Consider the following 24,673-nt stretch of genomic DNA (forward strand, 5'->3'; position numbering starts at 1 on the left):
ATGAGAGATATACTTGTATGTAAGAATATTGCGCTCATGACGTTATGCTTAGAAATACTATGATGCTTAGGAATTTTAATCTTTTCATTTAACACGAATCTTTTCATTCTTTATATTTCCTTACATTTATTTCTCATAATTATCTTGTAATACATGGGAAAAAATTATTTTTGCGATGACTTCAACGCCATTCGACCACACTATAAGCGATTGTGTCGAATCCAATGTGGAATTGTCATAACTCCACATTGATAATAGCGCGATTCGATAATTTTCACGATTTCACGTGACTATTATCCATCATTACAAGAGACGGGCTTGTATCACTTTGGCGCTGTCACCCCATTAGTTGATCAGTATACAGTGATTAAATCATACCAACAGGCAACATGTAATAAACGTTGTGTTGAATCCATCCTGAAGCTAATACAGTTTCACACAGGAAAAAATTTGTATTTGCGACGATTTTAGCAAGACTCGAGCACGCCTCCTTCGCACGCTAAGGCGTGTTCAGATTCCTATTTGGGTGCTTCTTAGATGTCCTATCATCCTTGTTTAACATTCATTTAGTAAATAATAAGGATAATATAACATCTAAAGAGCAGGTGGGAATCCGAACGCCCCTACAAGTTGTATCTAATCCAGTGTGGAGTTATCACAGTTCCACATTAGTAACAGCGCCACATGGCTTGAACCTTGAAGTCGTTGCAAATGTAAATTTTTGTCCGTGTATAAGAACTCTTGATTTCTATCTTTAATAAAATTAAATTTCATTAATTTCCATTTTATTTCTTTAACTGTGCTTCAACTCTTTGAGGAATTTGAACATTTTCTATATTTATAAATAAATTAGTATTATTTCAAAAAAAAAACTTTTTATTTACGTTACAGATAAAAAGCTTTTCTTTGTTTTATTAAGTTTTATCAATTAGGTACACACACACACACACACACACATATATATATATATAAATGAGATATATAATAGATAAGAATTAAACATCTTTTACTGAAAGGATCTTGCACAGAACACTGGATTTTTTGGCCTGGTGAAATTGATTGAAATTACAGTATGTTGTAATTCTTGATTCACTGATCAAAAGTTTCCTTAGGCAAAACTTTAAAATATGAACAGATTTTGCTATATCATTTGAAAGCTAATACTTGGATTTAATCGGACTGAACAGTATTTTCATCAATAAAACTCATTTTTTAAATATAACTGTACTTTAATATTTTATATTAAGATGAATTAATTGACATAAAGAAAACACATAGTTAAAAAAAAGTATATAGTTTACAAGTATGTATATTGCAAATTGCAGAATTTAAAAAAAATAATTATGTTCTAATCAGAATCAAATATATTCTTTAAATTTTGTCATTTATGTGATCATACAAATAAACTATTTTCTCAAAGCGCGCGTAATTATCAATATCGGTATCTTCAATCGAGAAGGAATTTTGACGAGACATAGTTTTGAAAAATTTGTCTCGACACTATCATGTGGATCTAGATCGTTGATGAATCGGCTGGCAAGCAAAGCCTTATAACGATAAGAGAAGATGACTTTTGGCCGATGGTGGTGGCACATACTGCCTGTGTGGTGGAAAGAGAACGATCGGCCGCGTGATGTATTGGCGAGAGAGCACAGTGTCTTTTGATGCGCCGTCGCGTACTGTCGTCGATTTCTCGATCGCGCGAACGCGAGATCGCGATCGAGAAATGCTTGCGTGTCAAAAATCCACTGAAATACTCTTCCGATGAAATGGCGGTGGATTTGTCAAACCCAGCGCGATGTAGGTGGAAATCCCTAATAATTTTCGCTCCTACTCCTAAAATTCTACAGTCAGTAATTATCTTTCAAATTGTCGAGTTTATTGCCATTTCGAAACATATGTACATGGGCGGAGCGTAGTTGTTCTAATCTGATATAAAGTGTAACTAGAATCAACTTTTATGGACTGTGGTTGGTGGATTAAAAGAAAAAAATATATACCTCTTGTAAAAAAAATCAGTATCTTTTCTATTGAAAGTGTTATAGAATTAGTTAAGTGTGCAACGCATAAAGACAGTTTACACTTATCTCACGAGGAAACAGGTTGTCGAGAACCACGAGAAAATAATAATTTACTAGCTGTTGATCATCGAATGATATCAAAATGGACACAACAGCGAATGGTAAGATTTCCCCAGATTGTTTATCCAAGTATATTATGAAATTGAAGTGTGATTTATGAAACGAGAAAGATTGGTCTCGTCATTCTTGTCAAACCGTTTCGCTTCGTTTGTCAATATATATCGTGTCCGATTATCGGCCTTATGTTCGGAATCCTTAATACGCTAATATCACATGGTTGTCATTTTAATCATATTAATTATTATTTACTTGCACTGATAAACTTTTAAATTGTACAATTTCGTGTCGCATGATCACTAGTATGAATTTCTAAAGCAAACACCTGTTTCGTTTCATAGACAACAATTACATATGAATAATAATATGATATTTTACATGAATAATATGACGTTATCAAATCTTATATAAGTAATATTATAATATCTTATATAAATAATATAATAGAGTCACGACTCTATTATATTATATCAAATATATAGATTAGAGAAATTACATTTTCGGTAAACAACATGCTAAATTTTACATAATATAGACATACTTGAAATGTTTCTTACTCATTTGTGTGTTATCTTTTGTGCCAATTTTCTATAGGCTGTGTGCACTTTGTATATAATTGCGTCAATTTTCAGTTAACTATGTATAGTTTGTGCATAATTTTCTACGTCAATTTTCAATGTATATATTTTATTAGGTGTTGGAATTAATTCGTAGCGTTTTTTAATGAAAGAATGTTATTTATTTCACATGAGCATTAAAAAATACATTAATGAAAGTACTTCCCATCACTTGTAAAACGCTACGAATTAATTCCAACACCTAATACGTTAAGTAATAATTGTATAATAAAGTGAGATATGCTAAAAAAAAAAAAAATTTTAAAAAGAAATATTAAGAGATTTAAGAGAAGAAATTAACGTGATAATTTTCTAAGCCGCAACTTATATTAGGGTCATAAAATTGCAAAAATAAGGTAAGACTTTCAATTCGTTTACCCAAGCATAAAACTAAAGCGATTTATGAAACTAAAGATTAAACTGGTTTAAAATCGTATTAAATAAAACATATTGATGCAAATAAATATTGTAAAATTAATATATCTATATCATATATAAAAACTTAAATTAATGATAATATGGCTCATAAATATTGTAAAATTAATATGTCTATATCATATATAAAAACTTAAATTAATGATAATATGGCTCAATAAGAATAAAATCACATTGGTAAAATTAAATGTTTTAACAAAATTGTAGCCTTCTATTTTACCATTGTGATATATATATATATATATATATATATATATATATATATATATATATACATATATACATAGTTGTATTATATGATACATTTTTAATAAAAAAACTTTTGATTTATAAAGTATTTTATAAAGAATTTTATTTGAATACATATACATATATATGTAACTATTATTCAAATAAATTCTTCATAAAATACCTTATAAATTAAAAATTTATTGGAAATGTATTATATAATACAACAGTATATTTAAAAAAATTTGATGCTTACGCATGTTACTTTTTAAATATATTGATCACAAAAGGCATTTTTTAATAATATGACTTTTTGATAATTGATATTATTACAGTATTATATTAACATAATTATACTACCTTTTATACTTATTTCTACTGTCTTTTGCATTTTAAATTATGAAATATTACATAAAACTGCTGCACTTATATCCTCGCCTATCTTTTTGACGGACGAATTTTTAGAAAATATAGAGAGTTAATAAGTTGTACAAGATTCATGTGCGCAGCAAGCGTATACACATAAATCCTGTCATATTACATAACCAGCAATTCTGTTTTATATTTTAAAGTTGATTATAGCGCGACGAGTCAGAAAATATATCTTTATAAGTGGGTAGAAAAGCTTGTAGCTAATTTAAGTGTAATTTAAATGCGCTGCAAGATTGTATCTTCCTCTTTAATTGAGAGCTAGATATTAACGATATCATTGCACAGAAAATTTTACTCATATATTTTTAATGACAAGCATTAAAATAGTCGTCGCTTATATTTAATTGTATATTTCATCAAATTGAATCGAGAAAAGAACAACAAATTCAGCTAGTAATATTGTCCTCAATCTCTGCACCATTTAAAGTCACGACCGCTTAGACAAAAGTAATATTGTTCAATTGCTAACGATGTGTCATTCAGCGTTTCGAAGTTGACAAGCCTTTAATTCTATTTAACACTTCAATTAAGGAAACACGCCAATCATTATCTTCATCTAGTTTATCCATTTCCAGAGAAATGTCTTTCTGCGAAAATGTAACCTTATGTTCACTTTCTTTATGAGTTATTTTGCTCCACAATAAAATTCACTTATTTTTCTCATTTAATCATCAATTAATCTTGAATTTCGAATTTATTGAGAAATACGTCAAATGATATGATAAAGAATAGTGCGAATTATTAGCAGACATAAGCGATTTTAAATAGAGATAAGCAGTAAGCTACAAAAAAAAAACTGTAATTTATCGTGACGATTTTGCAACGAACTGATGCGAATATAAATGTTCAATCTTATCTGTTTACTACAAAAAGCCATCTACCTGCAAACGGAAAAGCACGTTCAAAAATTTTCTAAAGTTCTTTATTTGCAGGATTAGCGATTTTAGCGACAGGTTGTAAGTTATCAACCAATAAAAACTTATAACTAATAAAAATTTGACATGAAAATATTTGTAAATGTTAAAAATAAGTATGAATAATGAAAATTTAAAAAGTAAAGGAGTATTAGGAATTAATTAATAATTATAACGAAAGATAGAAATTAATAATTAAGATTAATAACATATCTACATTATATTAATAATTATATTAATAACTGTATACATATATTAATGATTAAGGTTAATAATTATATCGAAAGATAGAAATCTAAACACAAGAATGTGTTCAATTAATAATAATTGTATTGTTAAATATCTTCAAATGGGAGTTATTCCAAAATTTTATAATATATGCATAGCTTGTCAAAAAATAAAGGTTTTTAAATGCTTGCAACTGAGAATACGTGTCAGAAGTGTGTTAGCTAAAACGAGGTATATAGCACGAGGGTCTGGTCGTTCGATATTCCAACTATGAGACCTCATGGGACGCGAGGGAACAAGAGGGAAATAGCAGGCAGAAACGGCAGGAGGGAGTCGCAGTAAAAGAAGAGACGAAGAGACGAAGTTGGATGAATGAAGATAGCCTATATGATCAGTCAGCAGAGTCTGGAGCGATATATGGAGATGGAAAAGAATGCGTACCTGTTACTGGAAACTAAATAATGACACAAGGGAAAGTTGATTTAAATCTGATTAAGGAAAGATGATTTAAATCAGAACCATAATTAGCGAACAGTGACGAGGAAACTCGGTCGCGTCGGCGCTAGCGAAAAAATGAGTCATGGTCGGCATCGACGATGATGTCGACATTCGTCATCGTTATAAGTTGAGCAGCTAATGGTAGGGGAACTCCAGGTGCGGCTATACAGCCGCATAAAAAGTCAAAGGAAATGTGATGCATGTTCTACCTGCCGGACTTTCGAAATGTCTTTTATAGACAAAGTAAAAATCACGATTCAAACGATTAAAAATCTTACGAAATAATTTACTGATTTTTAATTATGCCTCTCAATTACTATTTTATTTAAGAAGAATTATTTACAAATAACTTGTAAAATGTGTTTTTAATCTGGCTTCAATGTATTTTTCAAACGATGTGCTTCATATCGTAGAAAAAGAAAATAGGAAATATATGTTGCATTTTATAAAGACATCTAGAAGGATATGATTTTAAAATATCAAAAGAATATTTTAAGTGATAAAATTTGTGATAAAATTGTAATTAAGATATAAGTCTTTAAAATAAACTGTGATCGATACTTGTTAAACACTAACTATTGCAGTTGTTAAAACAGCGTATTGCGTATGAAACGATATTTCGTATGATAATTTGATATATTTATCCTCGTGCAATATTCTTGCGCAATCGGTTTTACGAAAACGAAGTGCACAAGTGCTAGATAAAACTTATCTAATGTTTGTTTTTGTAAACTATGATTGATCACGTTTCTCATCATGCGCGGATTGAAAGCGCAGCCAATAGATATTTAGTTGTCCCTGCTGGAGCATTGAACCCGTTTAACTCGAGCCGTTCGACAATGCACCCCTTTTAGATACGTCCCTGTCAAGTTTGCTACGACTCAGGGCGCAAGTCTTCCTCTCGGTCGGTCTCCGTGCAATATATTCGATTCGCTTACGTTCAGAGGCAGGTTGCAATCCGGAGGAGACAAATCCCCAGCTCTACGTCGCACCGTTCAATCGCGTGTTCTTTGGTATCCCACGATGAAGGAAATCTCCTTCTAGTGAAGTTTCGTCGTTTGTTCGATCAATGAGCGACGTCGGCGGTCAGCAATCACGAGGAATTGCTGCGCAGCCAACCAGCTAATCAGCCAGCCAGTCTGGCCAGAGTCAGCAATTTCGAAGCTGTACTCCGAAACGACGGCGCCGCGCCGCCATTTTAGTACGAGCACATTTTCGCAAATTGTCTTGCACTTGCATGCAGTTCACTGCAAGGAAACATTTTGGAGTCTGAAACGCAGGACGATTCATTTGCGAGGTACAGCATCCCGGTGTGCTGGCGGCAACACTACGAATGAGCGCCGCACTGAAGAAACACCAGCGCGCAAAGTGACTTCTCGTAGGAGAGTGACGTTTTCTTTTCCGTTTCCTAATTTGCAAGTGATCAAAACCGGAACATACTATTGCGTATCAACGATACCATATACCAGCACTATGAGTAAAATGCTAGACACAAACTATTGCACTGTGTTCTCTGTACTTAGAAGTCCTGAAAAGAATGAAGAGTTTAAGCGAATCATCTGAAAAAATAGTGCAACGAAAGGAAAAGTCATCGTTTCTCCGCGAGGACGATCGTATTCGCGAAAAGTGTAAAATCTGTTGGTGTTCCGTATAGAGAAGTTCTTTCTCTTGTCTCTCCATTTGTCACATATACTTCATATTATCGAGAATTTAGACATTGATATAGTCAGTAATTTATTTATAGATTCGTGATTTCGGGGAATCTTGGAATGCGCTAATATTGCGTAACTTCTTCCTCGTATTGATTGATTTGATCGGAAGAACTTGTTTATTCATCATTAAGTGTACTTATACTGTGTAAGTGCGTCTGATAATATCTCTACTGAAAAAGAACCAAGGCTGTTGCGTTTTTCCAGGGGAAAATCTCGGTAGTGCGCGTGTAAAAAAATAGTGTGCTGTCACAATCTTTCTGCCGATCGAGACATCCCGACGGCAATCCCGGATACTCCTATAACCCGTAATGTATTTGCGATCGCGCCAACGAGCAGCACAAGGGAGGCACGAGCACATAAGAGAGGCGGCAGAAGCTAGTGTAGCGGCCGCGTGCGGTCGCAGAAATCACGGATCGTCGTCTTCGAGAGCTAAAGGTGGAACGCAGAGAAAAGCAGCGAACCGTTACTGCGATCTAGTGCTAGCACCGCAGCCGCAACCGCGGCCGCTACGTGGTGGTTCCGCAGGCAGGGGCACTTCGGATCTGGTGTACTTGAAACGCGGTATGAGCGAGGGTGAACGAGCGGCGATCACGCCACGAATCGGCTGGCGAAAGCTCACCGACCCTGGCGACTGACACGAATCCAGGAAGCTGAGGGCAGGTCCAAAGCGATAGCACCAACTACTGCTATTCGCTCATCAGCATTCTTGTTCTCCTGCCACTCTCTCAACGATTGCCATCGGTTCATGGTTCTGGCACAACCGCGAGACGACCTTCAGAGTCCATAGAAGAACGTCGTCGTCATTGTCGCGTCTCCCGTGCCAGCTCAATGCCGGCCAGATGCCGGATAACACGTCGCTAAGACCTACGAGGACCTTGAAGAGGGACCCCGAAATGGCGGGCAATCGGTGTCGGTAGCAGACGGGGTTAATGTCCCGAAGAGCACAATTGTTCAAACGGCACCCACGTCGTACCTAGCAGCTCACCGATCGTCTTCGGCATTCTCTCCCTCTTTCCCTTTGTCTTCGCGTTTCAATATCCCAGCTGAATTTTTAATCATAGCAAGTAACTCTGTCTCACATCGAGCGATCTGAGGTGGCCCTCACGGAGCACCCAATACGGACAATAATTTCTTTAGATACTAAGGCTAGTGTTAAATTATAATACGTAGTAGTGAAGACAAATAACACAAGAAGATAAGCAAGGTCAAAAGAAGTCGAACGAAACTTTCTTTAAAAATTTCCAGAAGAAAAATAGAAGAGACAATTTTTCTAAAGTTAAAAAAAAAGATAAAGGAAAACAGATATCGCGATATGGAATGCGAGAATTTTAAGAGAAAATTCTGTTGATTCTAGAATTTTAATCACGTTTTCCTTCTTAAGTTTCGGTTGAGCTGCATTTTTTCAGTCGCGAGCATGCCGCCCACGCCGAATAAGCTAAACTTGAGCTTCACCAGAAATGCTTACAGTGTTTTTGGTAGTCGCAATGCGACTACTGTAAATGAACATCAACACGAGCAAAAGACGGAATTGTTGGAGGGTAAGAAAAAAAGAAGAAATATATCTATCGTTATCCTCCCAAACATTTATTTTTCATTTATCGACAAATTCGTTTTGTGGTCATTGATACCGCTCGACATATATATATATATATATATATATATATATATATATATATATATATATATTAAATAAACGCGCTTGTCCTGTTCTATCTGGCTACTTTATCGCGATTATCCTCGATAACCGCACAATTTCCATTCTCTCTCATTCCCCTCGTGATTTGACGCGATCGGAGTTATAAAGGCCACTAGTAGTACCATTGCCGTGTGCGAAACGCGCTGCATTCTACACACGTCTATTGCTATCAATAACAAGTAGAATCTTACGAAACGTCGCGGAGAAAGCGTCAGTCACATAAAGTTCGCTATTGGTGAACGAACATTCACCAGGACGTTCGGCATGCGAATGGCTACAGGTTGTAACAATTTTGGCGTCGTTTCAGATACCAGAGCAAATGGTCTTCTACACTTGAAGAATGGCGTAGATTATATCAACCTTGGTGAAGAGGACCAGATGGAAATTTATGGGTATGTCATTTGCATTACGTCAAGTAATCATAAATGAATTCTCTTTGAACCTCGCAATCCGCTTAATTTCCGTTTATTATTGTTACAGTTATAGACGAAACCACGCACGGACTGTTATTATCTGGTTCCTGATTGTTATTACTGGAGGTCTGCTGAGGCTGATATTCCATTGGGTGCCGCATCTTATGCTTCAAGCCACCCACATAAAATGTTCTTTGGAAGAGGCAGAAACCGTTTTGTTAATTGAAAAATTTCAAGGAAAACACACAAGTTATTACGTGAAGAAGCTGAGGAACTTGACCGCTAAGGAAGTTATGTTAGTAATGTTTTTAATGCATCTTGTCAAACAAGATATAATAAAATTAATATTAGCAATTATTATTTTTATATAAGATATTAAAAATTATTAGATTAAAGAAGATGTATTTAAAATTTATATAGAGAAAGAGAGAGAAAGAGAAAAATATTAGGCATCAAGTCTCAATTCTTTACTTATTTTTAAATCTTTCCATTTTATTTTATAGTAATAAATCTTTCCATGAAGAATCTCTGATGGATGACGCATGGGACGGCAGTGTTATAACCAAAGAAGAAAAGGAAACTTATGCAATGTTATCTATGCATCTTTCTGGGGGTCAATTCAAACGTGAGTAAAAAATCAGTATGCTTTTTTGCATCATTATTTGTGCATTTCAGACATAAGAGAGTTAAACGAGAAAGTATTTTTAGAGGTGCCATCCATTACCATTTTCAATTGCAAGAAGCTGACCTACGTCTGGGACCCGGAGAGATCGGAGTTCTTAAAATTGCGTGGCCTCGATACCGACGTTCTAACATCCACGTTACATCAAGCACAAGGTCTTAGTTCTCAGGAACAATACATGAGGTAAAAGCTGAACTACATAATTTGAGTGTCTTTTGTTTCCATTTCCATTAATATAAATTAACTTTAATCTCGATTCAACTTATTCATCTTTTTCTAATTTGAAAAACTATAAAAAGATGAAGAGTAAATTAATTAAAATTAATCTATATAGATAGAAATGGTCACTAATGAGAATACGCCATGATTCATCAATTATGACATTTTAATGTCGTTTAAATTAATTAATTGAACTATTTACATCGATAGGCGTAATATTTATGGCAATAACGAGATTGTGATTCCCGTGAAGAGCATATTAACACTGTTATGCCTCGAAGTGCTCAACCCGTTTTACGTCTTCCAACTATTTAGTTTTTGTTTGTGGGTCGCGGACGACTATTATTACTACGCCATGGTCATTCTCGCGATGTCAAGTGCCGGCATTATAATGGCAGTCTTCCAAACACGACAAGTGAGTCACTTTTCCTTTTTTTTACAATTTCTATATATCTCGTATCATGATCAATCTGATCGAATTTTGTTCATCTTAGAATCAGCATAATTTGCGATCGACGGTGCATTCGTCTGACGTCGCCACGGTGATGCGAGATCGTTCAATCGGCCAAACTGCGATAGTGCCGGCCGAACGTTTGGTTCCTGGTGATGTTTTGGTAATTCCGTCTCATGGATGTCTAATGCCGTGCGATGCCGTGCTGCTGACTGGCAATTGTATTCTCAACGAGTCTATGCTGACGGGGGAATCAGTACCTGTCACAAAGACACCAGTTCCTTCTTCCAATGATGTGATATATAATACCAAAGAACATGCTAGGCATACGCTTTTCTGCGGTACCAGAGTTATTCAAACAAGATACTACGGTAGTGAAAAGGTAAACTTATTTAACATATAAATTTTATATTTGTAAATTGGTATTTTAATGTTGTATAAATGGAAATGATTGTGTTGAAACATTAGGTTCTGGCTGTGGTTATCAGAACAGGTTTCAATACCAGCAAAGGTGATCTTGTGCGATCCATTATGTACCCCCCACCTGTGGATTTCAAGTTCGAGCAGGATTCATATAAATTCGTCATATTATTAGCATGCATAGCCAGCATCGGCGTTATTTATACCATCGTGACAAAAGTAAGGAAAGGCATTGACAGTAGTCATATTGCTTTGGAAGCGTTAGATCTCATCACTATTGTTGTACCGCCAGCGTTGCCAGCTGCCATGACGGTTGGACGTCTCGTAGCGCAACGTAGATTGGAAAAGAAAAAAATATACTGCACGAGTCCGAGAACGATTAACGTGTCGGGATCCATCGATTGCATTTGCTTCGATAAGACTGGAACATTAACCGAAGACGGTTTGGATATGTGGGGTGTGGTGAGTGTATCAGATGGCAAGTTTCAGTTACCTGTCAAGGACATCGCTAGTCTATCGTTATCCGAAGTCCTTATTGGCATGGTTACATGCCATGGACTCACCATAATCGATAATCAATTGATGGGTGATCCGCTCGATTTGAAAATGTTTGAATCTACTGGATGGACGCTGGAGGAACCTGATGTATCTGATACATCTAAATTTTCTATGCTTTTCCCGACGATCGTTAGGCCAGCAAAGAACTCTAAGCTTCTTAAAAAACTGCCCGATTTGGGCGATACGCTCAGTCGACAAAACTCCATGTCTTCCGATGTGGTAGACGGTATATCTCTCAATAACCTGTGTGATGCCGCGTTCAGCGATTCTGCGACGGAACTGGGTGAACAAGGACTAGAAATAGGCATTGTCCGGCAGTTTCCTTTTACATCAAGTCTTCAAAGGATGAGCGTGATTACTAGAACATTGGGCGCCAATCACTATGATCTTTATTGCAAGGGTAGTCCAGAGATGATCTTCAGCCTCTCAAGAGCAGAATCCAGTAAGTCTTTACAGTTTGCATTATATTTTGTAAATGACTAATGATGGAGAATATATAGAGGAGAATAAAAGATATTTGTCAGACGATAACAAATAGCGTGAAGAGATCTTCCGTCTACTCGTAAGACGAGTGGGTTACACAATAAATTTGTGTCAAGCATTTCTTGTGAATTCAATCTTAAGTGTTTTATCGTGCAATAATGAAGAGTCATGTTAAGTTTAAAATCTTACAATTTAATACAATCTTACGTAGTCATTAAATCTTACTGTTTTAATTCTATTAATACAAATGATATTTCTACTCGTTCTTTTTGTAGTTCCTCCAGATTTCACAGCTGTTCTACAAGAATATACATCCGAAGGATATCGAGTGATCGCTCTCGCGCACAAATCTCTGAATCGTCTTCCGTACGCCAAGGTGCAACGCATAAATCGTGAAGCTGCCGAGATTGATTTGACATTCTTAGCGCTCATAATTATGGAGAACCGATTGAAGCCCGAGACTTCACCGGTGATTGCCGAATTGAACACTGCGTGCATTAAGACGGTGATGGTAACGGGCGACAATATGTTGACCGCACTTTCAGTGGCCAGAGACTGCGACATCGTGAAGCCAGGTATACCTGTGATCGCTGTCTCGACGAATCAGCAGAATCAGATGAAACCACAGATTTACTTTACAAAGAGCGATAGTCAACCATCACCAACTTCACCAAATAGTCAGCCCGATCTCAGCGAAATATCCGATATGAACAGTGTAGTTAGTTTGGATACTGTCGAGAGCGGTTCCTTCGGTAATACTAAGTTGGAGAACGATATTAATTATTTATCGGATGAGTAAGTATCTGTGTTCTTAAGCAATGTGATCTATTAAAATTATTGGATAATGTAACTCTATTGATCTGTTTGAATTACAGTGTGCAATATTCCAAGAATAAGTACGCGTTCGCGTTGACAGGAAAAACGTGGGCATTAATAAAGCAGTATTATCCAGAACTGATACCTAAGATGGTGACTCGCGGTGCCATTTTTGCGAGAATGTCGCCGGATCAGAAGCAGCAGTTGGTTCAAGAACTGCAGTCCTTAGGATATTATGTTGGTAAGTAACACAAAAAACATCTACATTGGTCAATGTATAGCGCATCCTTAATCTTCCGAAGCTGACGTTAAAACAGTTACACATTAGATCTATAAAACCCATTTAATTTATGTTAATTAATAATGATACTGGAAGTGGAATGGACTATCAGTTCCTAAACGTTACCTAGGTCTAAAGAATTCCTGCCAAAACCCAGTGAGAAATGATAATGGAATCGATATCGAATCGATGTCGATTTAACGTTGAAAGAATCAAATCGACGTCGAATCGATTTTATTATCATTTCTCACTAGAATATCAGTTTCAATCCAGCATTGTACATCGAGTATCTTATGAAATTACTTAATCTCTCCTTTTTACGTTCTTGACATAAGACTTAATAGTCCACTTATACATGTATAAAATAAATGTATAATATATGATAACAGTTGAGATCGATCCGATTATGAGTCGTTTTCACATGGCATCATTGCACGACATCACTTGTACAAGGCACTAATTAATTTTATGAAACCAAAATAATATTGGGTCATCTAAAAAGTATCCGCGATACTTTGTCACTAGATATACCATCAACACACATCTAGTGACAAAAAACCGCGGATACTTTTTAGATGACCCAATATAATTTGTATATAAAAGAATATATGTAGGAGAAACCGGGGCCCCATGGATCACAGCGTATCGTAGGTCATCGATTGTTTAACATAATCTAAAATGTTTAAATTAATACTACTGTACAATATAATTGTTACTTCGTTGCCTATATTTTTAATCTAGGTGACTAAATTCCATAGTGATTAAATTCCATTGTATCGAAAAACATTAATCATTAATGTGGTACAACAGTAACTTTTTAACCGCATAAAAATGTTTTAATATTATTTTTGTAATAGAAGATACATATATGAAAATAAGATGTAAGTTTTTGCGCATCTTTTCTTAACTTACTACGTTACAAGTAATAATCTAACATTTTTTATAATTTTTTATTAAATATATAATTAAATGTATAATTGGGTGGGGTATCATGGATCATGTAATAAATATTAATGATGAAACGGAACAATACAGAAAATATATGTACTAAAAAGGGCAGTTTATACTTTTAAGCAATTAATTTTATTTTATCGTAATAAATTTTTTATTTTATATTAATGGTTATTTTTCATTTGTTTTCTTATAACTTTCTATTTTATTATTTAATATATTATTATTTATATTTTATTATTTAATTATTAATTATATTTTATTGTATTAGTGACTATGCTAAAAATGTGTAAGTTAATTGAAAATACTTTTCAACTTTCGTTACCGTTATTTTTTACATAATTCTATTATTTTGTGTATAACTTATGGTATGGGACTATGGGTCATTTCTTAAAAAATATTTTTTATTTTTTTTCTTAAAAACTAAGAAATACTTGGTAAATATACTTATTAAATTTTAAAATATACATTATAATTTAATTATTAAAAAAAATAATACAAAATTTGTATATTTAGATGTACTTTTAAGAGTTTGAATTTTTGTGACTTATGGTGCCCCAATCTCCCCTATGTGTAAATACTAAATTTATTTTAAGACTGCGATCCACCGATGACATATATAGTGTTGTTGCATAAGAATATTAGTCTTAGCGACATATACATATCTATTATTATTGCATGCGATTATTGTAAGTAAAAATATAAACTATAAAAATGTTACTCGATAATGCAAAAATAATTGTATACGTAATTGAACTAATAAGCTATATATAATTATAAAGTGATGTCGAATCAGAAACGTTGTAATACTAAAGTCCACGAATAAAAAATCATCAAACATCTCATTTAACTGGATACAAAAATTTTTGGGCAATAATTCAAATTTGCAGAGCAATTCTCTATAACATAGAGAATACTCTAATTGAGTGGATTCAATAGATCTATATCAGCTCCGGAGGGTTAACAGAATGACAAAAGCAGCGAATCAAAAAGACAACTTGTGAATCTTAATAATTTGACATAAAATTTCTTTTTCCGCAGCTATGGTGGGAGACGGTGCTAATGATTGCGGCGCATTGAAAGCGGCGCACACCGGGATATCATTGTCGGACACGGAATCTTCCGTTGCCTCGCCTTTCACCAGTCGCGAAACAAACATCTCCTGCGTTTTGACGGTGATACGAGAAGGTCGCGCCGCATTAGTGACTTCCTTTGGCATTTTTAAGTACATGGCTGCCTACTCACTGACGCAATTTATCTCAGTGATGCTCCTCTACAACATCGAGTCTAATTTGACAGACATCGAGTTTTTGTACATCGATCTCTTCATCATTTCCATATTCGCTTTCTTTTTCGGCCGCACCGAGGCCTATGAGGGCCCACTGGTAAAAATAGCACCGCTCAATAGTCTCATCAGCACATCACCAATTCTCAGTCTGATCACTCAACTTCTGATCGTCGCGACCTTCCAATACACGAGTCTTTGGCATTTGCAGCAGATGTCATGGTTTAAACCATTCAACGCTACCGCAACCGAGGACAAGGATCATGTGAGCTGCTCAGAAAATTACACGGTCTTTATCGTCAGTTCTATGCAGTATATTATCTTGGCGGTAGCGTTCTCCAAAGGACCGCCATATAGAAAGTCTCTCTTCACTAATTATGGCCTACTCACCTCCTTCGTGTTTCTTAGTCTCTTTTCCATCTACCTCGCAATATGTCCTTTCGAGTGGCTGGTTAATTGGTTCGAACTCACGATGCCTGACGATCTAAAGTTTCGCTTCATCTTGATCGGTTATGGCATAGTAAATTTCGTGATTGCGCTATTGATTGAGTATCTATTTGTGGAATACCTCGTGTTTGGCAAATTGCGCTATCGCTGGCATGACTTGGATAAATCTCGACGGAAGTTTTTAGCTATTGAACGAGACATGGCGCGCGATCTCAAGTGGCCGCCGATTTCCCAGGAGCCGCTACCGGAAGCGGCGCCAAATTTATTAATCCGGCAGAACGTCACCGAGATCAAAATCGAAAAACGAATTACTGAATCATGTCTTCCTGCCGATAGTAACTTCATGAACAATTCACCAATTTGCGCCGGTTTTAAACACTTTGGATCCGCTCGCGAAGTTACTCTCAATCCCAGATCTCTTTTCAACGATTGCCGAAACACGGTGTCAATGCAAACGGTGCCGTGCTTCGAGGACTTGTCACCGAAACAATCGAATGTGGAAACCACGGTGAAGCGACGACACAATTCGGAATCAGCAAATGGTATCAATCGTTACGAGAAACCCTACATAAATCACAATACTAATCCCATCGCCACACTTCCAAGAAATCCCAATGCGACCCTTCAGCCGCAAAAACTAAGGGACTTCAAGGATGTCTTAGTGCACAAGAGCGACGATCGAGTGTCGAATACTCAGAATGTGCTTGAATTAGATATTTTGCCGTCCTGAGATCCGAAATACTCGAAAGATCGGTCGAGGTAGCTAAATATCTCTAAATCAATATAATAGTTAATTCAGAATATCATTTGATCTTTATTTCTAATCGACGCATTTAAGCGATATTTATGATATGAAGCATAATATTTATGATATGAAGAAAGTCTGGATCTTTGATAAGGCGGCTTTTTGTGTTTTGAATATCTGATGCTTTTGTAATCTTGATTTTTCAAGCAGCATAATTGTACATAAATAATTTATAGCGCATATATTTATTGCGCGTTGCATTTTAACGGAACGAAAAGATTTAAAAATAAATTGCGAATGATGATTGCAAATCAATAATTGCATGATAGAAATGATTCGTTGCTAAATATTCATCTCGAAAATCATTCCATGGCGAAATTTGCCTTGAACTAGAAGTAATATTGCGAAGGATTTGGTGACTGTCAGAGACGTGCATGTTTAGGTATAATTCATTAAGGAATAGAATTTTTCTGAATACTATGCGATGTTATAAAATAGGTCAAACCGATAGCGATATGTTAGATATTATCGCGATTTGGGGCCGATTACGTACTGTTAAATAACTACGTCAAAATAAAAAAAAAATATGTACTTACAAAATATGCGCAACAGATATAGATACTTAATCGCGTTGGTTTACTTGCAACGCTATAGTTCGTGTTGAAAAGTAGTGGTTGTCAAATAAAATATGTTTTAATGTAGACATTGTTCACTCATTTCATCATTGCTTCTTTTGTAGCGTAGTAAAAATAAATCAACAGCGTTGGAACATATTAGATAAAAGTATCTAGATATAGTATCTAGATACTTTAGCTGTATCTAAGTGCATTACCTAGATCCTTATATACCTATATATGTACCTGAGTATTCTTTTGTACGATATTTTTTAAGTTTAGATATGTAGGTACAAGAGTATTTATTTATACATTTTATGTTATATTAGAAATTTAATTTTTGATTGTTATATAAATTATCGTTTTTCTCTAAGTCTCAACTTTGTGCAAGTGTTATTATATGCTTCATCACCTAGGTAATTTCATAGCGAATTCGATTGAGTGCATTCAGGGTGCACTGATGCACATTAAAGATGTCGTACATACACAAATTGACGTTAATATATGCGTTTAATATGAATATAAAAATGAATTAAACCATGAAATCTTCAATACAGTTTATTGTACTGTTAAGTAAAATCTGTATTTTATAATTTGAAATATTTGCATTTTACTTTTATGCAGATTAAATCAGTACAACGGTTTTAATATGCATTAGTACGTCCTGTTAGTATTTAGTGGAATGATGACTAAAGAACCTCATAAGAAGAGAAGACTGGTCATGTGATGTAATCTCTCTTGATTGGTTCCAAGCATTAAAGCTCGATCTGTATATAGAGCTTATTACGGATGCAGGAAAAATTCCTCACATTAGTAAGTAGTATTTTTTTTAGTCTCTACATTTGAAAATTAAACTGAATTGGAAATTAAGTTTTTTTTTATTCATATCTTTATCAAAGAACTTTAAATTTTCATTTCAAATAAAGATCAAGGAGATAGCTTTAAAGATTCAAATAAAAATAAAAATAAAATATTCTACAAAGTGCACGGTAGCTTATCGCTTTGACATATGACGATTATAATTTTCATTATCTAAACATTTTTGTATGTACCTACTACATAAGTAGTAATTTCATATAAAATAAAACTTGTTTACGCAATTTGTTGTTTTTCTTTTTCTATTTTTTTCTCTTTTTGTTAAAAATACCTAAAAAATATTTAAATTGTTCAGATACTTTTACACTATATCTATTTGTACCTATACCCAGGGATAATTAATTTAAAAATATATTTATACTTATAATTAAATACTTTTTCCACACAATATCTATACCTATACATAAATATCTTTCAAACGATATCTATTCCAACACTGGAAATCAATGATATTGTTTCTTTTAGAAAAAAATCAAGAAGATAGAGAATGAAAAAAATTGCTAATGTATAATTATGTGTAATTTTAAGTACAATTTTATATGAGTAATTCTTTTACATTTCTTTAAACTTGATTTTTTTCTAACATAAAAAAAATGCAAACATCATCTTTTTTCTTATAATGTGTCTTAGGCTTGATTGCACCAACGTTACTTTGATTTTAAATGAAACTTAAAATTCGTTTATCTCGTTTTAAAACCGAAAAAAGAGATAGAGATAAAGAGAGTTTTAAGTCTCGCTTAAAATTAGAATAATGTTGATGCAACTAAGCCTAATTCATACAAATTTCTCCAAAATTAAAAAAAATTTTTAGAATTGATATAATCAAAAACTGTTCGTGTACATATATTAACATGTTTCAAAATGCACTTCTGTAAGAAGAGCAATAAATATTAAATATTAGAAAAAAATAAAAAAATTGAAATAAATGTAACTTGAGGTAAATATTGTGAATTTTTTTTAATAAAAAAATATTAATTGTTATTAAAAATATAAAATCATCTTACATTATATAAATTTTTTTCTCAATTTCTGCGGCGAGAATATAAAACTAGTTCGAATAATATCATTACCCAGCATCATTAATACAACACAGAAAGATTGCAGAAACATTGCAAAATGATTTCACTGAAACATTGCAATATTGCATGGTGATTGCGAAACGTTGCTGAATCATTGTTGCAAAATTCCAATAATGTTAAGATGTCCACTTTTTGTTATATTGCAACAAAACGTAGCAATATTGCAATGTAATGTATTTGGATAAATGTTTTGGATTAAGTTAATCGCAGTGATTCTTTTTAATTCAAAACCATTCCGAGTCAATTAAAATCGATTAAAAAATGATGGTATGAAATTTATCAATAAAGTTCGGACGCTAGTTTATTCTTGCGTTCACATCATAAATACATCATCGATCACATAATATTTCGATAAATCATTTTCAACAGCTTAATTGCTTATCATTTTATCCGATAATAATGCATTGATTGTATCCAAACTCGATATTATACAATCTTTTGATTTCATATTTAAAATAAATATCAAACTTAGATAATGAAATGGCCGTCAAATAATAAATCAATAATAATTTACACGAGATTCTAAATAAAAAATTATTCAAATAGTGCCCAATTCCGCTCTAATTATAATTGTAATATCATATAATTATTATTAGTACATTAAAATATATTAAGATCAATTAGAAAAATAATATAATTAATATTACTGCATAGACTGAAAAGAAAAAATAATTCATCATTCAGTAATAAAATCGAAAACAAAGTTTATTAAGCGCAAATTCATACGTATATCATACACGCTTAATTTACAATACATTCAGATTGTACAAATTACAACACTTTCGCCGCCTGCTTATGTCAATAGAAATATAATTATATAACACTATATTATTATACTTAGTAGGGAAACGTCGAGCCTTTATTCACTTTTGAAATGATATTGACGAAATCCCTTATTACGACAATGTCTGCAACGCACAATGAATCAGAAATCGAAGAACGTGCGCAAAAGTCGCAAAAATGAAATAATATTTTTTCTGTTTTGAAGTATTTTATTGTTATTACTATTATATGATACATTATTTAATATAATTTTTAAATCCCAAATTATTTCATTCTGTTCTTTATTCAGTGTCAAACATGAATTATTTTATATTCATCATTTCAACTCTCAAACATGTTAAAAATTTCAATTATTTCATATTTCTTACGAGTTACAATTAACATGCGTTTAAGATTTTCTCAATTTGTAATTAATTTGGAATTGTACTTCATCGTTATCTTATCATTATTTGATTCAATGTTTTAAAACAAATTCCTTTTGTGTTTAGAATTGTACAACATTAAATCTGAAAATCTGATGATTTCTCCTTAGACATGCAAAGAAGTACAATTTTAATTTTTTGTATTGCTAAAGAATACTCTAAAGTGAACCGAAACGTATAATGGTAATTTGAATAAAAGTTTAAAAATTAACTAACTACGCTGACTTTTATTCCTGTGTTTTGGATTTGAATTTGGGAAAGTCCGTAGAAGATTACATTATATTACTAATTTCAATTATTTGTTTCATAAGAAAGGATTCATATAAACCTCATGGAAATTGAATTTCGATCGAATTATTCGAAAATTTGATATGTTGTAAATCCTGATAAAAAGCAATACAAAATACAATAACTCTTACTCTATTAGAGAGTCGTTCTCACCAGTTGCAAGGCTGGATGATAGCTATAATGACTTTAAATTTAACTAAGTAGAGTTATAGGTGAGAAATTTAATAAAAATACTGATATTTTCATTTATACAGTACGTTTTTCAGATTATTACAATAATTATTTAAAAAATTAATTTCTTCGGAACTATGGACCAATAGCTGAAACAGCTGGACACGTATCTTTTTTTTTTGCTTAAGAATAATCTGTAAAAAGCGCATTAAAATTCCCGACTCCATCACCTGGTGTTCTCCTTGCGAGTCGAAAAGTCCTCTACCTTTTTGAAATTTTCGCTACGTTAACAAGATATTAATTACAAAATATCGCTGAATATTGGTTTTCAATAAATTTTATTCAAGTATATCAACAGAAAAACAGTAAGCGACAAAAATTGTTTACTTTCTTCTAATAAAGTTCTAAAAATTTTTTAAGAATTTGTTAATACCGCACTTTCTTATGTTGTAAAAATAGTTGCCAATAAGAAAATGTAATACTATAAAGTTGATAACAAATTCTAAAAAAATTCTTAGAGCTCTATGAGAAAAAAATAAATAATTGTTGAAGCTTGCTGCTTTTTTATAAAGTGATAATACTTGAGTAAAAAATTATTGAAGACCAATATTCGGCGAATTTTAGTATCTTGTTAATTATTGCAAAAATTGCAAAATGGTAAGGACTTTTCGACTCAATTTAGTCCGCTCTATCAGTATACGAAATATTTGGTCATTCTAGGACACCCTATACGTTTAATTGTAAAATTTCTTGCTGTCTTGTTATATCCGTTATTTTTAATCCTTTTATTTAGACATCAGATTTATAATTAGTTACTTTTCAAACCTATATATATATACCTATATAAAGTTTGATGTAATTTCTTTATTTAGAACTCGAGTTTTCTATTTATGCACGCGTTCTTCGATTTCTGCTCCACTGTACGACATATAGATTTCACTCTAAATTACTGTAAATGTGGGTGACTTGGGACAGTGTAGGTAACTTGGGACAGCATGTATTTTTGTTAAATTTAATTGTGATATTCATTCATGTGTGATTGAATTTAACAAAAATACATGCTATTCCAAGTTATCTATATTTGCGGTACTTTTACATTCGTGTAAAGTAAAATGGCTTTAAGGGGATGCTGAAATGATTAAATTGTGGGGACATTACAAATCGATATAAATCTTTGAATATATTGAATTCAAAAATTCTTTTACAGGATTAAAGTAGACGCAAAATTTGACGGTGCTGCAGTGGGCTTTATACTAAAATCGAAAAAAAAGTTAAAAACTTACGTTTTTTTCAACTCGTAGAGCTGTTACCTGACGTAGATGTTTCTTTAATGCAAACGTGCAGCTCCTATGGACAAAACGACAATGCAGCACCCAATGCTTTACGTGCACAAACAATACTGAGTTCATGAAATTAAGATTAAAAGCAATAATAAATTTATTAAGACTGTAATGTGAGTAATGTGAGTAAGCTTAAAAAGAAAAATTTATATCAATCTGCAAATTACGTGCATATGAATTATCATAGAGCTTATATTACTGTAAGGAGAATGGTCTATCCAATGAGTGGAAAGTGTTAGCAAGATCTCAGAGACAGAAAATGTATATTCTGTCCTGCTCAGTAATTTTTCTTCTTTCTGCGCATGTGCCAAAGAGGATAGAAATGGATAGAAAAATATTTCTGTCCTTTAGATCTTGCTTACAGCTCAATGTAAGTATTCCCTCTTTAATTGTATAAGCTCTATGATATGAATGCTGAGAGACTCGAAATGGTAAATAAAGTCTAAATAATTATGTCTAACAGTAGATGCTCGATCTTGCAAGAGATGGCATTGCAATATGTTAGATAGTGGCTACAACTTCTGATTGATTCTCCACTTTGATCCATTCGGTATTCTTCGAATAGTTCGAATTTTGTACGTTTTCCTTGTCGGAAAACGAGTGCGAAGAAAAAAAAAGATAAATAGCTACAAGCAAATGAGTAAAACCTGTGTCAAAAAGATTAGAAATCGCTTCGAGATTTTGAACAAAGAAGAAAATTAACAAATTACAATTGCACAATTCGGTTAATTGATCAACTCGATGGGTTTCTTCAGGTATTGTCCTCACTTATTGCCCGTGACGTATTTTAACAGTGCGTCCTTTTCTAAATGAGGACTTCCTCCACTCCTCGAATGCTCGGTCTAGAGATACTATGTCTATGTTACAGAATCTCTATTAGAAGGACAGATGAATGCGTTTGACACACAACGATATATAATAAATATAAGAAATGAATAAAAGATTCGATCGATATCGAATTTAGAATTAAAAAAAAGTCTGTATTGCATGATGTAAGAATACCAGGTGTTTCATTTCCGTACTTGCGCAATAGCAGCATAAATTTGGGCAAAAATTTAATTGGCTGTTTCAATATACCAACGCTATTGTACGTAGGAAAGTCAATTTGAGCAAAAATTTGATGAGTTGTTTCCAGTATTATCGCCATTATGCACAACGGAATACCTGAGGTTTGTTCGCGTCGCATGCTCTAACATGCTTTAAAATGCTCCTGTCATAGTATTTACTCACTCTAACGCGCTCGTTGAAGTGAGTTATAGCAGAAGCACATTGAAACATGCTAGAGCATACGCGAACAAACCTCTGATATCCTTACATCATGGTCTATATTATCAATCTCGATCGAAGTTCGTCGCTCCAGCATCCCCTTAATTTCTTTAGGTTCTCTGGAAGTCAATTTAAATTAACCTTTTTGTTAAACTCTTTTGTCACGTTGATTCTCAGACTGATCACTCGAAGAATAATTTCTCAGACGTGATCTAGATCCCGGAAATCATTCTCTGACATGAAAAGATACCCGAACTTTGTGTCATGCAAAGTTCGCGGCTCTTCAGGATTCTCAAGATATCTCCTCCTGAGAATAGTTCTTCCGCGATTAAGGACGCGTTACGAGTTTATGACATACGTGATCCAGTCAACAGTCTTGGCCACCCGATGATAGATCCCTGGTTGGCCTGGCTGTGCGCAGGAATAACCTGCGGAGACAATGCCGATGAGATACCATCGACCAGTTTTTTCCAACATCAATGGACCTCCACTGTCACCCTAAAATTTAAACTCTTAAGAAAATGCATTCACGAAGAAGACATGAGAGAAGAAGGAAGCAGAACGACAATTCATCGTTCAAACAATACGCACCTACGATGACGAAAGCGCTTACCTGACACGAATCCTTACCGCCGCTGCGGTAACCGGCACACATCATCTCATCATGAATGACGACGTTGATGCCATTGGACCGATGCCACCGCTCACAGAGACGATTATCGATCACGGGCACGTCTACCGCTTGCAACGTTTTCGGTCGTAATCTAGAACCTAAATAAAATAATTCGTATAACAAGATAATTAAACAAAAGGTAAATAGTTACGTTCAGTAGAGAAAGCAGCTTTGCAACTGTTCTAAAATTCTCGAATATAATTGGTTTATATATTTAAATCCAATGAGAAACTAAGGGCAAGATCAATCATATTAAAGAATTTTACAACAGTTGCTTTTTATAAAAGCTGCTTTTTCTGCTAAACACAGCTAATGACAAGATTATGTATAGCAAATCAATATAAAGTTAAGTGTGGGATACATTTCTCTCTTTGAATGTATATGCATGTAAGTCACTCTGTGAAATTTTTTCTAAAATTCTTTATTTCAATATTTCAGAAATGTTTTTCAGAATTTCTGTATAATTTTATAACTTTCTAGAAAATTTCTCAAATCTTTTTAGTTGGATCACTT

General features: G+C 33.7%; 2 protein-coding genes across 5 annotated transcripts in view; one reads left to right on the forward strand and one right to left on the reverse strand.

Moving 5' to 3' along the window:
- Window positions 1–62: 62 nt before the first annotated feature.
- On the forward strand, window positions 63–18,362 carry anne (polyamine-transporting ATPase anne boleyn). Of its 2 annotated transcripts, none has more exons than XM_087412861.1 (11): window positions 63–2,182; window positions 9,206–9,290; window positions 9,379–9,606; window positions 9,815–9,936; window positions 10,020–10,176; window positions 10,423–10,627; window positions 10,707–11,045; window positions 11,132–12,083; window positions 12,400–12,919; window positions 13,000–13,181; window positions 15,213–18,362. In XM_087412861.1, the coding sequence occupies exons 1-11, from the start codon at window positions 2,164–2,166 to the stop codon at window positions 16,631–16,633; spliced, it is 4,230 nt and encodes a 1,409-aa protein (XP_087268987.1). In that variant the 5' UTR covers window positions 63–2,163; the 3' UTR covers window positions 16,634–18,362. The 2 variants fall into 2 exon arrangements, with proteins under 2 accessions (XP_087268987.1, XP_011058902.2); XM_011060600.2 differs by lacking the exon at window positions 63–2,182 and adding an exon at window positions 8,605–8,740.
- A 1,534-nt stretch (window positions 18,363–19,896) lies between these two features.
- LOC105148716 (venom protease) overlaps window positions 19,897–24,673 on the reverse strand; it is a 28,486-nt gene continuing 23,709 nt past the window's right edge. For all 3 annotated transcript variants that reach the window (XM_011060601.2, XM_087412862.1, XM_087412863.1), the window contains 2 exons: window positions 24,101–24,258; window positions 19,897–23,985 (listed from right to left, as the gene is read on the reverse strand). In XM_011060601.2, coding sequence (XP_011058903.1) covers window positions 23,827–23,985; window positions 24,101–24,258 — 317 coding nt within the window. In that variant the 3' untranslated portion in view covers window positions 19,897–23,826. The remainder of the gene's footprint in view (window positions 23,986–24,100; window positions 24,259–24,673) is intronic.

Source organism: Acromyrmex echinatior, chromosome 13 (assembly GCF_024713525.1).
Source record: "Acromyrmex echinatior isolate Ae372 chromosome 13, ASM2471352v2, whole genome shotgun sequence".
Taxonomy (NCBI): Eukaryota; Metazoa; Arthropoda; class Insecta; order Hymenoptera; family Formicidae; genus Acromyrmex; species Acromyrmex echinatior.